The 14,479-nt window shown below is 38.5% G+C and overlaps 1 protein-coding gene across 3 annotated transcripts in view; it reads left to right on the plus strand.

Moving 5' to 3' along the window:
• The window catches only part of DCLK1 (doublecortin like kinase 1), a 231,611-nt gene that overhangs the window by 192,207 nt on the left and 24,925 nt on the right, over nt 1-14,479 (plus strand). For all 3 annotated transcript variants that reach the window (XM_090133104.1, XM_031615845.2, XM_090133092.1), the window contains 5 exons: nt 2,539-2,685; nt 6,866-6,999; nt 7,991-8,068; nt 8,673-8,769; nt 10,128-10,208. In XM_090133104.1, the coding sequence (XP_089989230.1) occupies nt 2,539-2,685; nt 6,866-6,999; nt 7,991-8,068; nt 8,673-8,769; nt 10,128-10,208 (537 nt within the window). The remainder of the gene's footprint in view (nt 1-2,538; nt 2,686-6,865; nt 7,000-7,990; nt 8,069-8,672; nt 8,770-10,127; nt 10,209-14,479) is intronic.

Consider the following 14,479-nt stretch of genomic DNA (forward strand, 5'->3'; position numbering starts at 1 on the left):
TGGCACACTGCCTCTTTACACAGCGAAACAAAATTGTTATTCAAACCTAACAGGGGTTTGGCCAATTTAACAAGCAAGATTTATTACAGAGTTTCCTTTACTGCTCCAGGATATGATTTCACTTTTGCAGAAAAAAAAAAAGAGATAGATTATATCATTTACATAACAAGGTAATAAATAAATAATTGGTTACTGTACTTCCAAGTATACTTCCTCATGTGCACAGATGATAAAAACTGCATTCAGATGTGCTGGTCTGATTTCACTCCTGAACACAGGATTTAAGACTGAAATGTCAGCCTGAGCTCACCCCTTGTGCCTGAATAAATGATAGGGACCCGCTGTGTGAATCAGCTAAGCAGAACCTTGCAGGGTAAAGTGCTCTTCAGGGACAGGGAAGTCTGAAAAACATTCCGCCTGATACAGCTGTCAGCTGTGTTAACTCTTTCTAGGATGTCACCTCTCTTTTAACTGCAGAGTCTCACAGGCTAAATACACACTCTTTTCTTTCCAGACTACCTGGTGAGAAACTTCACTAAGTAGATGACTTGCTGGAGAAAATGATTCTGCTTCACATTAGCTTGGCTCCCTGTGTACTCTGCATCCTCTCTTATCTGGAGTTTGAGTTTTCCTTGCACGTGAACATTTGTTCTTTTTCTTCTGACTTCACGCTGAAATTTTCCCTTCTCTTTCTAAGTTTCATCTTCTTTCCTTCTTGTTCTTCACATCTCAGCTCAGACTGTTTTCTTTGTTTTGAGACAGATCCTTTGCTGATGTTATGGACACTTCTCCTGAGCATCTGGAACGTATTAGATAAGACCAAAGATCTGTCTAATCCACGACCTCATGTTAAAAAGCAGCTGGTACAGGGGCTTCACAGGAAGGAGCGTAGGGAAGATAGATTATTTATCTCACATATTTTGCCACATGCTGATATCTAATACTTAGGGATCAGGTAATGCCAGTGTATTGTACTTTTGCCAAATATTTGGCCTTTCTCTCTAATCTTGTATCTGGTTTAACTTGCCTTTTCTTCCTCCTTTTCCTTCACACTATGTACCTTGATGTATCTTCATCAGTCACCAGCCAGACCAGGACGTTCTGATGCAGTCCAGATTTGACAGTGTTTGGCTGCAAGCACTTTCCAGAGCTGGAGTTTGGCATCTACGGTGGGAATAAACCCACCCTGGCAGTCTTCAGCTGCATCTCAACAAAGCTGATTTTTCAGTAGTTCTGATTTTTTGTTTTGTTTTGTGTTGTACTTAAAAGTAATAGCTGTTTTCTCAGGTTCAAACCTTTAGTAGTTGCTTTTTCCTACCTTTTTCTTTGTAACCTTGATTTCTGGAAACATTATTTTCATTTCTCCTTGCTCCTTATTTCTCTGAGTGAAAGCAATGTTTTAATAACCTGCAGCTGAGCCTTAAAAAAGCCACCAAATATCTCAAGGCTGATGATAAAATCATGAGAGTTGGCAAAAGCTGTGACTTTTCCATTGCCCTCAGAAAGTACCTTCCATTTCTTCACAATGCAGTTTTTTGTGGTGTAATTTTTCTCCTGATGTTGTGACTGAAGCAGCATTTTTTGCATTCTTTTTGCAGAATTATCCGTTCCCTATTCTTGTTGTTGTTGTTGTTGCTGTTGTTGTTGGCCCATGTCTCCTTTGGTTTTGTGCTGCTTTGGTTTTGGCCAAAATGAGTAATACCTCTCAAAAGATATTTGCTTTTTCTTTTGTTCTATCACACTTCCACCTTAATCTCTTCTTTAAACTATTATTTTTCAGTCTTTCTCCAAACACTCCTATGTTCTTGTTCCTGCTTGCCATCTCAGCCCTGGCAGAGTAATCCAACTGCAATGGCTGCCTCAAGTCCTGCTTTGTGGACTTCTGCTTAATATTCCTTCATTTCTTCTTCTTTTTCTCTTTTTTTTTTTTTCATCAGCAGTAACTTTCAGCTGAATTAGACAGCATGTTGACCTGGAAATGGTACAAGTTGCCATCTGTATTTATAGTTAAGGTGAACTACTGATGTTAATCCTAAAATGTCTTCCAGTATAATTTTGCCATATATATTGGCAGGTAGCTGACCTGAGTGTTATTCAGAGTTTCTTCATTTTTCTGGGGTTCAGTCAGGCTTTACACAAAAATGTGGTGTCAGCCTGTTTCTAATTATAATAAAAATGGCAAGAGTTGGTATGCAGCATCATGACAGGCAGGTATGTAGGCCATGCCAGAAAGTTGCAACAGGGACCCAGAATAAAAAGGTTGGCAAGCACTGAACATGTTACAGAAACATCAGCAGGTGAGAACGGTTTGCAGTGGAGACTCCAGCCTCATGGCTGTCCAACTAAGTTATGGCAAATGGTACTGAATTAGCAATACGTTCAGCTGCCGCCATGGGAGGTGTCATTATATTGCATAAAGCAAGAAAACTGCTGCTCCTCCTCCTCCTCAACAAATGATACTCACTGACGTTCCCTCAGTTTTTTTTTCAGTCATTACACAAATAATGTTACTTATATGCTGTGGTCATTTTGCTCCAGGGAGGAGATCTTTTTGATGCTATTACTTCCACCAACAAATACACAGAGCGGGATGCCAGTGGGATGCTTTACAATCTGGCCAGTGCCATCAAGTATCTTCACAGCCTGAACATCGTTCACAGGGATATCAAGCCGGAGAACCTCTTGGTGAGTGAAAATTCAGCTTTCAGTGTTGTTGATAACTTTGGAGTGTGTGAGAGAAGGTCTGCATTTTTCTCTCCTTCCAGATATGCCCCAAGTTTATTTCAGGCTTTTAAGTTATTTAGTTTTAATCTTAGCATTGTAAAGCTCTCCTAAGATTAACAACTTACACAAAAAAGCCCATAACATCAGCTGGTATGTCTAGACTGTTCCCCAGGACACAGCAACGGAATGATTTTAGTGATCACTAGAAGTGAACTTTTAGTGAGCTGCTGTGTAATCTCAGACTTCACATAAATACAAAGGAATGGTGTCCCCGATAGACCACTCTGTATGTCTGCAGCTGCTTAAGCAATTAGCAGCAGCTCAGTTTTACCAAGATTGTATAAATGTTGTGTCCAAATCATGTGCTATGTCAGAGCAGAACCAGGAAGACACTTCTAAATCCTTCTCTCCCAAATAATCCTATAGAACACTATAGATATTTCTTTAAACAAGCAGGCTAAATCTTTCTTTTTCTCACTGAACCTGTATGAGCACTATCCACTGAAGACAATGAAAACAATGCCCTGATGCTTAGTCCTCCTGAGGTTTTTGTTTTCTTGAATGCAGCAGTTGTGTTCTCAAGCTGATTTCATTTCTTCCATTAAATTAATTTCTCTTAATTACTGCTGACATGTTCCAGTATGAAGATATCCCAATTTTTCTATAAACATAGAACAATATTAACAAGACCTAGAATGTCAGTTCTCTCATCTGTGTGCTGTCTGCCATGTGTTTAGTACTGCTCAACGCTGAGAAGGTTTTAGGGGAAAGCTGATTCAGGTAGATCTTGACAAAATTCCAGGGAATTGGATTCTTATAGTTGAGGCTCCTCTAGCAATAAGTACCTCCATAGCTCTGGCTGAGGAAGTAGTCTGGCCTAATTTTGCAGAAACTGCTAAAAACTTGTGCAAAAATCTAATTAGAAACCAGTGATCAATATTCCTTTAGCAGCCCTTGGTATTCACAGGTGGCTGCATGCAGAGGTTATGGCAGTCACACGTCAGGATTCATTAACGCTTTGACAAGGGATGTGCAGTAATGTCTTGGTGTAGGGGATTGTCTTGAGATGTCTCTAAATTCCTGGCAGCAGTAGAATGAAACTTATGGGAATGAGAGGAAAGTTGGCAGGAGGTGGGGACAACAGAGAGAGAATAAAATCTTCCAGCCCAGCCATCTCTGGAAATACACACTACCATGGATAATCACGTTGTTTTGCACTGTAGCCAAATTGCTTATGAGTGATTTTTCCTCTGTTGTATGTATGCAGAGGTACTACATTGCAATTGATACTGAGCAGTGAGTATGCAGTACTTCACTCTTTACAACATCATAACCATAACAGCCAGCATTTGACTAACAAATTTTCTAAGGTTTATTACATCTTTGAAAGAAATGAATTGTTTCGGAAGAGAGCTTTTGAACCAGGCTTAGCTGGGTTCTGACTCTGTCTCTGGCATTGACTGCCCACAGGCTTATGTATTTCTTAGGTCCTACTTCGACCTTCTTACCTGCTAAATGGGATGGGTACTTCTTGTATCATCAGACTGCCATTAGAGTTATTTTCCTGGAATCTATAAAACGCTTATAAGCTGTCCTAACAATCAGCGTCCAAGATTTTAGGGTATGCTGATTATCTGTGATTTTTTACCAACGTGCACATTTTTTATTCTCTAGAGGGTGCCTTCCATGCTTTAATTGGAACATTTTTCATAATTGCTGCCATTTAGCACGTTTATTTTGTCAAGTCATGGGATGTCTTTATAGCCATATAATAAACCCTAGAGAACAACTTCTCTGACTGTTGCCATCTGCAGTGATCACAAGAGCAGCTTAGAAAATACTGACAGTCTTTATAGTAATAGGATACATATGGTGGCACACAATTATGTGTGGCTGCATTCAATTAGTGTTGTACAATTACACAGTTTTACTGCTTAGTTAAAACAGTGAAAGCACTACATAGAGGGTAATTTGCACTAATTCCCATTTCTTTAATTGCCCTTTGGTATTTAAATGCAGTAGAACATATATAGCGTTTGTTCTGAATAACACAAGCATTAAATTGTCTTTCACGTTCCTTGACTGGCAAGGAACATACCACAGCTTCGAGATGGAATCCTTTTTATATGGAATTATAGCAGGGTAAGGAAAAGTTACTTTGTTTGGTTTTACAAGTCAAGTGAAGTAGCTTTCCAAGGAAAGTAGTCCCTGAAAACAGGTGGAGCAAAGTACAAGAAAATGCACAGTACCAAACTTCTTCCATTGGTAAATAATGCCAAACAAGCCTTTTCCATAAATAATTTCTGGTATATATAAGGTTCAGACTGTTAGTGGAGGAAACTTACAGATGATGAGTAGGTCAGCACAACTCAGAGGAGTCTTTATAGCAGCATGAAATATAATAGGAGATGCTAATTAGACTGAATTCAGCTCTTAATGTCTTAGTGAACACTTTACATTTTTCAGCAAGTGAATATTTAAAGCTCTAGTCTCTAGCCTTTAATTAAAACTGTTGTTGAAATTAGATTTATTACAGCCATTTCAAGGAGCACTTTCTTTAGTTTCAGGAACCAGATGTATTTAACAATCTGTGTTTTTAATAAAACCATAATTGCTTTTTTTTTTTTCCAGTGCTTTTCTCTAAGCCCATCTTTCTTCTGGTTTAGCAGCAGAGAAATATGAATCTATATCAAAATGTTGATCCTTTTAAAGATCCAGTTTTATTGTTGAAAATTACATAAAAAAAGAAAAAGAATTCTGTGTCTTCTGAATGTCAGCTTGTGACTGTATCATATGGTAGTGGTGATTCAAGACAGAGGTGGGGTTCCACTCAAACCCCCAAATGACAAACAATAACAAAGGAGATGCTTGGCTATGGGATTTTATTTTATTCTATAATATAGCCAAGTATTTCATTTTTGCACTAAGTGAACCATTCAGGGGTCCATTGCAGAAAGCACTAAATTATTTAAGAAAATTTTGCTCTGCAAAAACTTGCAGACAAGTTTGGTATTTGATGCAGGACTGACTGAGATAGGTATTAAGGGTGATGCTGTTTTTGATCGTGAAGTGTGATATATTCTCATTTTCTCAGGCATTCCTGCTGATTGTTTTCATTGTATCACTGTGGACAAGCCAGACTGTATGGAGCTTTAATTTGGGTTGCAAAATAATAATGTGATGTACCTATGCTTTAAGAAGCACTCCTAAGATCCTTTCCATTTTCTAAGGTGTTGTTATGGTAAATAGCATTAACATGCATCATAGATAATTTCAAAACAGGCAGCAAGAACCCAAAGTAGTAGTTGGATTAAAGATAGATTCATAGTGCAGTGTGTAATTTAGATTAGTTTCAGTCTTTGGTTTAAGCATTTTCTGCATGTATTCAGTGTTTGTAGCTTTGCATTTGTTCTTTTGCATTGTACTAGATTTTCAAATGTGTATTTTTTACTGAAGTTTCTGGTTTTTCTTGTTTCTTAATCTCCCTTCCCACCCATGAAACCCCCCAAATATCACGTTCTGTAAAGACCACGTGTGTTTTAAGGGAGGATCTTTAGGTGTTCTTATTATCAGCCTAGCCTATGTCCATTGATAATGGTGGGAACACATACCAGTAGGAGACTGGTGTTAGGCAGTTATACAAGGAGAGGACTGTTGCTGGGTAAAGCAGCCCAGCTGGGTGTGCATTTGTCACTTAGGTACACACAGAAGCATCTGTTGTTACTATCAGTTGTGCTGTTGCTCACTGTTGTGTTATCTATGAACGTGAAAGCCCTGTGTGAACCTTTAAGCTCTTTGTAAGTAAAACTCAAGAACTCGAAATACCTACGCTGTGAATTGGCTATCAGTGTGGAGTTAACTTAGGAACACTTCTGCTGGAAGGCCAGACCTTTGGTTTTATACTTTTGTTTTTAGCGAGAGGAAATACATCCTTTGTTAGCTAGGTAGCAAGGTAAGTCTTTCCCAACGACTCGTAGAAAATTGTCCTATTTGTCTGAATTTTCAAAACTTGCTGCTGAGTGTGTTGCGTGCAAGCAAGAGAACAAATTAATTAAAAGGAATTTTTCAGACAGTTAATAAATTGTACAGTAGTTCCCTTGGTAGAACTCTTTTAAACATTTGAATTCTGTTCCTGATTTAGGTATATGAACACCAAGATGGAAGCAAGTCCCTGAAGTTAGGGGACTTTGGCCTAGCAACCATTGTGGATGGACCTCTATACACTGTCTGTGGGACCCCAACATATGTAGCTCCAGAAATCATTGCTGAAACTGGGTAAATCAATTCTAGCGAGAATTCATTGTTCTGTTTGCAGTAGTGCATTCTTGACATTGTGCCAGATTGGAGTTCTTGCAGCTAGGATTTCTATGATGCTGGATTTGCTTGGATTTGATGCTGAATCATACCGCATAGGACAGTTTAGTCAGAAGGGACCTCTGGAGGCTATCTTGCCAAAACCAGCTCAAAGCAGTGCTGAATTTGTAAGTAGAGCAGGTTGCTTTGTAGTTAGCCTCAAACTTCTCAGCATTAAGTTACTAACTAGCCAATTGCACGTACCATAAAATTAATTCTGACGCTATCTCCAGAGATTACTAGATACTGTTTACTTAATTTTATTTTGTTGTCAACACTGTCCTTTTCTTTGTTCCACCAATAAATATCTGCTGGTTTGAGCAGCCTGTGGCCATCTTTTCATCACTGTAGGCTTTCTGTTGATAGAGGTCACCGTCAAGCTAAGCAAACAGAATATTATCTTCTGGACATTTACAAATTCTTATCTGACGTAGTTTTAAGATGTAAATGAAAAACAAAAGAAATGAAAGCAAAATTAGAATAGGTCAGTAGATAGAATATAGTGAAAGAGCAGATAAAAATATGTAAGAACTTTTTAACAATTCATAGAATCATAGAACTGTAGAACCTTAGAACCGTAGAACCGTAGAATCATAGAATGGCCTGGGTTGAAAAGGACCACAATGATCATTTAGTTTCAACCCCCCTGCTATGTGCAGGGTCACCAACCACCAGACCAGGCTGCCCAGAGCCACATCCAGCCTGGCCTTGAATGCCTCCAGGGATGGGGCATCCACAACCTCCTTGGGCAACCTGTTCCAGTGTGTCACCACCCTCTGTGTGAAAAACTTCCTCCTAATATCTAACCTAAACTCCCATCTCAGTTTAAAATTATTCTGAAAATGTTTTCTCTGTTCTTGTACTGTAGTTCCTGGACATTAGATTCCTCTAACCATATCTCTCACACTTATAGGTATGGCTTGAAGGTGGACATCTGGGCAGCGGGCGTGATTACTTACATCCTGCTCTGTGGTTTCCCTCCATTCCGTGGGTATGGAATGATCTCTTCAACCATCCTTGCTCTGTGAATTGGTCCCTGTGCTGCTTCTGCATTAAACAAGTTTTGTGCTTGTAGGGTTTGGTTTTTCCCATGCTGTGCATAGTGATTTTCAGAAATCCCATAAATGTTTGTGATTTCACTCTGTCTTGTGTTTGCTTATTTTAGTTTAAACTTAATTAGGTTACAAAGCAAGATCCTCCATTATGGGTTCTGGGTGTCTTTGCCTGATGTTTAAAATACATAGTGAAATAAAAATCTTTCATGGACAAAATGCAAGTTATTTTGTGATTTGTAAAAGATTGATAAAATGTAAACCACTTAATGGCATGTCAGATTTTTTCTCTCCCTCAGAGCAATTGCAAAGTGGTTGACCGTCCTAAAGACAAGCAGGTTACCTCAGAAAGAAAGTGCCAAATGAGCATTGTTTTATTGACCTCAGCATTCACATCTGTGTCTGCATGCTTAGGAAAAATAAACAGTTTCCTAAAGCATGCTAAGGAATCTCCAATTAAAAGCAATTTCAAGAAACTTCTTATAACCAGCTCTGGAAATAATGCCTTTGTGGGTTTTGTTGTTTTTGTTTTTTATTTTACAGAAGTGGAGATGACCAAGAAGTACTTTTTGATCAGATTTTGATGGGACAGGTGGATTTTCCATCTCCATATTGGGACAATGTTTCTGACTCTGCAAAGGTAGGTTTGTGTAGCTAATGGTACTTCTCCAGTATTTTTCCCAGTGCCTGAGATAATAATGACTGCTGTCCTTTCAAAGTGCTGTATTTGACATCTCTTATACATCTCCTGCTACATGTGTAAATTCTTCTGTGTTACCAAGTATGAATCGTCATTTGATCACTGTCTGTTAGTTTAGGTGGTCCTGCAATGTCAACATGTAGTTAACTGCTCAGTTTCCCTAATATGTGAGTGTTCTGCAAGTTTGCTTCTGAAGTCTGTAAGACAAATCCAGAAAAAAAAATGTCTTCCTATTTCTTTCAGCGTGTTTAATTGCAAAACATTTTGAAATTTGGAAGTGAATGTAAGTAATGAAGTAGTATTCTAAGTTCTGAATCTCAATTCTTTGGTGCTGGTAACATCTTGCTTTTGCAGATGTGTGCACGGTGATCAGACTGGTATTCTAGTTTGTTAATTAATAAATTTCACAAATGAAATTCAGTCATAGAGTTGGAGTCCCCTAGCTAGTCCATGTAATTGTTTTGTAGCAGCCTTTATTGCATATCTGAAGAATGGGAAGGACCTTTGGAGGTCACCTGGCCCAACCTCTACTCAAGCAGGGACAAGCAGAGCAGGGTGGTTGCCCAGGACTGTATCCACCCAGCCATCAATAACGAGAACTCTGCAAGTCTTTTGCCAACAGTGTTTTCCTTTGAAACTTTTCCAAATAGCTCATACTAAATTTTCTATTTTGAAACATTAATCTATTCATTTAACTTCTTCTCCTTGTTGCTAAGAATTATTCATTTTGGTCTTTGGTGATAACCCTTTGTTTGCAGTTATGCTGCAGTCCTATTTTCTGTGCACTCCATTCAGTGTTGGAATTGTGTGTTCATTTGCATGCTAGTTGAAAGCTAGGTAATTGCTGAGGAAATCAGAACCTTAAAAAATAATGTATTAGAGTGTTATATTAAATATCTTCTATGTCATTTCTTCAAGATCTTAAAATTCTAAATCTGCTGGCTTTTTTTCCTACAGAGGAATTGACATTTTCTTAATGGGAAGCTAACCTAATTTCATGCAACCATCTGTTTTGTATATTATGTATTAAATGCTTTTCTTTTATACAGTGGCTACAGAACTGTAACTCAGAACTTTCTTCTTGCTTTTCAAGGTACTGTTAGATACTCATTTAAAAGTTCAGCTTGAAGTTCAGAAGTTCATAGTTGATACTTTAATAATGTTAATACATTTCTGAAGTTGGTATTTCATTCCGTCTTTGAGCACTCTTCTATAATCAGCTGAAGAGTACTTTAGTGAATTAAATCCGTTGCTTTGTTCTTCAAAAACTGTGTGTGACCCAGTGTTCCATTTCTCAGGAGCTTATCACAATGATGCTTCAAGTAGATGTAGATCTGCGATTCTCAGCCTTGCAAGTTCTTGAACATCCATGGGTTAATGTAAGTATTTTTCAGGCTTATAGATGCTGTCTGTAATTTTTCACCTTTGAGCTCCTCTTTGTCACATCCTTTCTATGCCCTTTTGGAGCCATCATGTTCCAAAAAATAACACAGATTTAACTGGAAATAAGCTAGGTTACAAGCTGCCGTAGTATATCGTGTATCATGGAGTATTCACTGTTCTATGCATGCTCAGCTCCCTCTTCTCTGAAATATTTCGGGTCAGGTTTTCAGCATATCTCAACCACACTTGACAAATTTACACCTCTAACAATCAGATTGTGGGTTCAGTGGCACATTTTGCTTTCCTGAAATGAAATGGACTCAAAAATCTGACAGTCGTGATTAAGAGCTATTGAAACATAGTCAATGGTGTTAAGCCTACTTGATCCACCATGAAACAGGGAAACCTTTAGCATCGTGTTTAACTTCTGACATTGAAATATACACGTATTTATGTGCAGCCATATCCATTTAATCTGAGTTACCATGAAATAGCTATTTATGCATCCTGGCTTATCTCTCAGTGACTGGACATTTGCCATAAAAGCGGTAATCAGTGAAGTGGCATATGGATAAATCTGGCAGAGAATAAAGAGATTTGTCTCTAATTCATGTTGAGACAGGGACCCTACTAAATATTTGTTAATTGTTTCAGACTATTTAATATGTCTTAAAATATTTGGTTGAGAAGAAAAATAAAAATTGGAGAAAGTCCAGATTCAAATTCAGGAAAGAAGATTGAAGAAGGAAGAAATACAATTGGGACTGAGAGAGGAAAAAAAAAAAAAAAGAGGAAGAAATGGTGTTTCATTTTCCTTTCTTAAAGTTGGAGTGTGCAGTTCTCACTAGAATAATATTTTGTCCTTCAGTTAACAGATTCCCTGAGCTGCTGTATCCAAACAATTTATTGCAATGAAAGATTATTGTAATAATTCAAAGATACAGTAACCTCAGAGGCTAATCTTTTTTCTTGAGAAGTGTCCTCCACGTAGCCTGCAATAGGTCACTGAAGTGTTTATATTCGTTAGTCCTGGAGGCTACCTTCTTGACCAAACCATTTAAAATGACTTTTATTATAAATGATATTATCTGGCAGACCACTTTTGCTGCATACAAAGAGCAGAAGGATCTAGAATAGTGTGTGATGAAAATCTTTTCATTTTGAAGATCACATTCAAGCAGCTGAAATATTAAGTTTCCTTCGTGTCAAGTACTGTCCTTGGACATGGTGTTCTGTCACAGTTTATAATGACTTTTGGTAACTGAAGTTTCTCTTTATCTCCATGGGAGAAGGGTGGATGGCGATTTCTGTCTTGCTGTTCAGGAAGAGACGGGAGATGTCTGGTCAGAAGCTGCAGAGAGGCCAGGTCACCCGCTGTGTCAGGCTGCATAGTTCTGCTTAGGCTATTGAAAAGTCTTTTGTTTATACAACATGGGGATCTGGCTACCAATTTTTCTTTTTGTGAGCTTTATGCTCTCTCCAGATGCCTTTTCTTGTTTTTGGTTTTGTTTTTGCTTCAGTTACACAACAGTGTATCTTAGGAAGTGATTTCAGCAAGATGCATTACGATGAAGTGCCATTTTTTGTGACTGTGGTGTGCAGATGATGGTGTGCTCCCTGTGCTTGCTAATGGTTCCTGCAAGGGGGACTGGGAAGAAGGGTAAGGAACAAGTGGCTGAAGTCTTCCAGAACTGCAGAGCTCCTGTAGCCAACCCCATGTTCTCACTGCCAAATCACCCTGATGAATTCCTGGGTTTCTGTGCAATGAGTTACATGTGGATCCCTTTGCCAGAGGGTGCCTTGGAGACCAAGTATAAATGGATTCAAAAGAGAGGTTGATACATTTTTGGAAGGTGATCCCATTGGTGCTTGTTAAATGCTGCGGTCTGGATAAAATTTCTGGCTCACAAAGCTCTTAAGTACTTGGTTGGCAGAAACTGAAAGATATACCAAGGAAAATTCAAGTTCTACTTGCCTTCCTTAACTGTGTTTTTTTGTGGACAGTGATTTTGGTGCACTAATCATGAAATACTATGTATAAGGAAGGCAAGTAGAACTGGAAGCTGGATAGTCTCAATCACCTTTGGTTTTGCTCTGCTGCACATCTTGTAGTTTTATGCTGATTGTAATTCTTTACAATCAAAACCTGTAGCAGTTCCGTCCACCAGTAACTGAAGCAGGTATTCTAGGATAGTTCTGTCTAACTTACAAGAGGTCTCTTCTATCCAAGTGTTGCTCTTAGGAACTGAGATGAGTCAGTATTTTGTCTTCAGCAATACACTCGTGATAGCTGGTGACACAGATCAAAACTTCTTTTGAATTCTCGTATGTATTCTGCAGATATATTTTTCTGGAAGGAAAAGGGCTAGCACTGGGACCAGTTCTGGAAAGTGTTTGAGCACATTCCGAAGGTTGCTCCTATTTCAGTGCATGCCACATGGAAATGCTTAGTGTTAGGAATAAAATTAACTACATAGATGGCATTAAAGTCCTAGTTCACTTCAGGAGAATTAAGAACATGGTTGAGTTGAAACAGGTGCTTAAATGCTTTTATGAAAAAGGACACTTCCCTCAAGTGGGTCTGAGAAGTATGTGGCAAGGAAAGTCTCCTTGCATGTAGAAGCAGAAAGATACACTGGTGTCGCATGCAGAAGCAGAAGGATACACTGGTGTCACATCCAGCCTCTCATTCCAATACCATCGCTTGGCCAGTTGTGGGCATCACACAGCCTCCCTGTGATGAATGTTCCTAATTACCTGGACAATTTTTTGCAACATTCCTAGAATATTGTCTCCTTTCCAGAGGGCAAAAGGCACCTGGAGTTTCCATCTAACACACAAAACTTCCCCAATTAACCTGTTGAAATGGTTCTTTAAGGGCTTTATTTTTCCTTTTCTTATTTCTGTTCTCTTCATGCAGAGGTAAAGTTGAAAATAAAGCACTGGATAGGGCAACTGGATTGAAAAGCAGGCATATGTTTTCTTTGACAATTCCAAGAAACATTTTCTCTCTTTGATCAAACCTTTGATAGAAGTGTTCTAACTGCTTACACCGTATAAAAGCATTTTGTAGATTGTAAATAACCGTTCCACTTTATAGCTGCTTACTATGTGATTACTTGGTAAATTGCTGAGATTCCTGGAATGTACTTTGACAGTTTCAATAGGAGCCAACACTCATTTCAGTTTCAGTTTTTACTATAAAAATAGCTGGAATCCTCTTGGAAACTGCAAAACTTTTTATGGTCAGAGTCAGGCCAGCTAAGCAGTTCCTATGTCAATAATATCCCAGCTGTTTTCAATTCAAAAAAACAAAACCTGAAAAGATGTTGGCTCCTTGCCACCGCCACAGATGGAGATCTTGAATTCAAAATGCAATTCAGCAGCAGTTCTTTGCCCCCTTGATTTAGTTTGTTTGAATTTGTCTCTCAAATGCAGTACACTTGGACCTGGAAACAAATCCATCAGTTTATACTTCCCATACTGGGACCCCAGCTCTTTCTTTTACCTGATGGAATTCTGTGCAAAACCTAAGAATTGTAAGGGTGGCTGGAAGCTTGAGATCTGCCGTTTTAAACATTGGTAACACCAAATAACCTGCAGTATACCAGTGGCAAGTTATGGGACAAATCTACTCTGTTTTTGATGTCTAAATATTTTCTAATTTATTTTGTATGGTTTGAGCACTGAATACTGAAAGGCACAGATTGAATTCTGTAAGCCCTTCTCTGTTAAAATAATCAATATAAAATGTGCTGTGCTGTTACTGGAGGAGGAAGATGGCACACGCTAGCCTGAAAAGAATTAGGGAAACTGTAGCCTTTGTATGTCTTAACCATGTCTGCCTTAGAGATTTCAATGTAAAAGAAATGAATAACCAAGCAGTAAATAGTAACAAACTTAACATTTGTAAGAAATTTTGTTTAAAATGTTATTTCTTATTCAGCAGCTGCAGTACCATTTGGTCACATCCTAGGGCACTACCCAGAGAAAATTCTCCTTTCAATCCTTGAAGGAAACACAGTCAAAAAGCTTTTCCTAGACTTTTATTTGCTCTACTTTTCTGCTTTTATTTATATAATGACCTCTTCATCTGATGCATTCAGACCTGGAAAGAGGTGACCAGCTTGAGAAATGCATCTGAGTGTGTCAGGGCATTGGGAGTCCTGAACATTGTTCAGTCTTTTTTTTTTTTCTTTTGGTGACAACGTCTCCTGCATATAGAACAGTGCAAATACGGTAAGAGTGTTTGTTAATTACTCAAATG

This window comes from Phasianus colchicus, chromosome 1 (assembly GCF_987193195.1).
Source record: "Phasianus colchicus chromosome 1, bPhaCol1.hap1.1, whole genome shotgun sequence".
In the NCBI taxonomy this organism is placed as follows: Eukaryota; Metazoa; Chordata; class Aves; order Galliformes; family Phasianidae; genus Phasianus; species Phasianus colchicus.